This window comes from Myotis davidii, unplaced genomic scaffold, assembly GCF_000327345.1.
Source record: "Myotis davidii unplaced genomic scaffold, ASM32734v1 scaffold609, whole genome shotgun sequence".
NCBI lineage: Eukaryota > Metazoa > Chordata > Mammalia > Chiroptera > Vespertilionidae > Myotis > Myotis davidii.
This window is the reverse complement of record NW_006300164.1, coordinates 2143648-2145997: the sequence shown is the minus strand read 5'-3', so window position 1 is coordinate 2145997 and position 2350 is coordinate 2143648. Positions and strand designations below refer to the sequence as shown.

Sequence of the window (2350 nt, the reverse complement as noted above, 5' to 3'; positions counted from 1 at the left end):
ACCGCTGGCCAATCACACGGGACAGCACTCAGCCCCGCCCCCTGCCTCACCCCTGGCCAATCACACGGGACAGCACTCAGCCCCGCCCCCTGCCTCACCGCTGGCCAATCACATGGGACAGCACTTAGCCCCGCCCTCCCCTCCTGCCTTAGGGACACCAGTGACTATCCTAGTCTCTTGCTTCCAAAATATGAGAACCACAAAGATTCACGGGGAACGAAGGTGGGAGCTCCTGGGGGGAGGGCCCGGTACATGGGGCCTGCCCATCAATGACAAGGGAGCCCCGTGCCTCCAGGTGTGGGCTCGGGGCCGTGGCCTCCCCTCTCCCAGCTGCCACATCTTCCTCGGTCCCACGTGTGCGCCGTCTGCCCGCCCGGGGTACAACATCCACGCCCTGACCGCCCAGGGTAGGGCTCGGGCCGGGGCCTGGGGGTGGGGGGCCCGAAACCTACCTGCCCCGACCTCCGACCTGGGCCACCCGGATGAGCCCGCTCCTGCGCCCCCACACGTGACGCCTTTGAGGACAGGAAGGTCCCAGTGGGAGGGGGGGCGGCAGGGCCAGAGGAAGTGGGTTTGGGTGGCAGACGACCTCCGGTCACAGGCAGCTGTCATCTCAGAGACTAACCTGGGGGGACACGGAGGCCCTCATCGGGGTTTCGGCCCAGTGCCCAGCCATGCCCTCGCTGCCCACTCTGCCCCGTCCTTGAACACACAGGGGAGACGGCTGCTTCCCACCAGGCTGTGATGACCCCACCCCCTGGGAACGCCAGGGGCGCCCCTTCTCTCTGGGGCTGGAGAGAAGGCTGGGGGTCTGGCTTGGGAACATGGGAGCACGTGCCCCCATCCCTCGGCAACGAGGATTTTCTGGGGGACCTCGAGGGTCGTGCTGGGTGCCCAGTGCAGGTCCCCTGAGCGTCACCCACGTGCTGGCAGCTCAGGGTCCCTGCTCCCAGGACTGAGGCCCTGCCCCCCGCAGGCACCAACGAGCTCCGTGTGGACCTGGTGGACTTCCAGGACACCCGCCACTTTGCCAAGTACCAGTCGTTCAGGGTGGGGGGCGAGGCCGAGAAGTACAAGCTGGTCCTGGGCGCCTTTGCAGGGGGCAACGCTGGTGAGTGTCAGCCATACAGTGGGCGGTGGGCAGTGTACATGTGCAGTGGAGGGAGGAGGCCGGGGATCCGCCGACCGAGCGTTCGCTGGCGTGCGCGGCACCGTCGGACTTCACAGCACACGACGCGCAGCTGGACAGCCCGGCCGGACCTGGAGCCGGCACCTCCTGGCGCTGAGTGTAAGCGGCCCCGCTTCTCCCGGCAGGTGACTCCCTGACCCAACACAACAACTCGCTGTTCACCACCAAAGACCGGGACAACGACGGGGCCTTCTCCAACTGCGCTCTGAAATACCAGGGCGCCTGGTGGTACTACAGCTGCCACTGGTCCAACCTGAACGGGCGCTACCTCGGGGGCTCCCATAAGAGCCATGGGAACGGCATCAACTGGCATTCGGGGAAGGGGAGTTACTACAGCTACAAGGTGTCCGAGATGAAGGTGCGGCCCGTGTAGGGCGGTTGGCGGCCTGGAGCATCTCTGAGCAGGTCCGCGCCCCCAGCACGGGCACAGGAGGCCTCCACGCAAAGGCGGAGCTCACCCCGGCCCCGCCCCTGGCCCATCAGGGATCCTCAGCTTTGAGACCCTGACCGACGCCCGCCTTCCTATCCCGCCTGACAGGGTGAGGGTGACCCTGACCTTGTGCACCGCACGCATCCTCAATAAAGCTTCGCCTCCCTCCGCAGCACACGATTCCCGTCACATTTGTGTCGTCCGGTCACTGGTCCTGTGCACGTCTGGGTGCCTGTCCGTGCCGCCCAGGCCCTGGCACTGTAGGAGGTTCTGGTGGAGTCAGACGAGGTGGGCAAAGCAGGGCCCGTGGCGCCTGCGTGGCAGTGCCTCTCCAGGGCACACAGCCGCTTCCTCCCGCCTGTCCCACCAGCAGTCTGTGCTCCCGGTAGGTTTGCGGCCTCGGGCCACGCGGTAGAGCACAGACTCACGTGGTCTGGCCGCAGGCCCCGCCCACACCAGCCAGCCTGGGAGAGAGTGTGTGCCGACCCCCAGCTCCGCTGGGGAGGGCAGTGGTGAATCAGTGAGGAATCCCATGCGAGCCCTGGCTGGGTTTTCCCAGTGGTTAGAGCACCAGCATTGGACTGAAGGGTGGACGGTTTGACTCCAGGTCAAGGGCACGTACCTCAGGTTTGATCCCCAGTCCTGGTCGGGGTGTGTGCAGGAGGCACCCATCGATGTGTCTCTCTCACATCAATGTTTCTCTCTGTTCTGTTCCTCCCTCCCTTCCTCTC

At 65.9% G+C, this 2350-nt stretch overlaps 1 protein-coding gene across 1 annotated transcript in view; it reads left to right on the top strand.

Annotated features, from left to right (window-relative positions):
- LOC102764419 (ficolin-2-like) overlaps nucleotides 1-1808 on the top strand; it is a 7881-nt gene extending 6073 nt beyond the window's left edge. The window contains exons 4-6 of the mRNA XM_015572365.1: nucleotides 296-407; nucleotides 977-1111; nucleotides 1315-1808. Of these exons, the coding sequence (XP_015427851.1) occupies nucleotides 296-407; nucleotides 977-1111; nucleotides 1315-1562 (495 nt within the window). The 3' untranslated portion in view covers nucleotides 1563-1808. The remainder of the gene's footprint in view (nucleotides 1-295; nucleotides 408-976; nucleotides 1112-1314) is intronic.
- The last annotated feature ends 542 nt before the right edge of the window (nucleotides 1809-2350 follow it).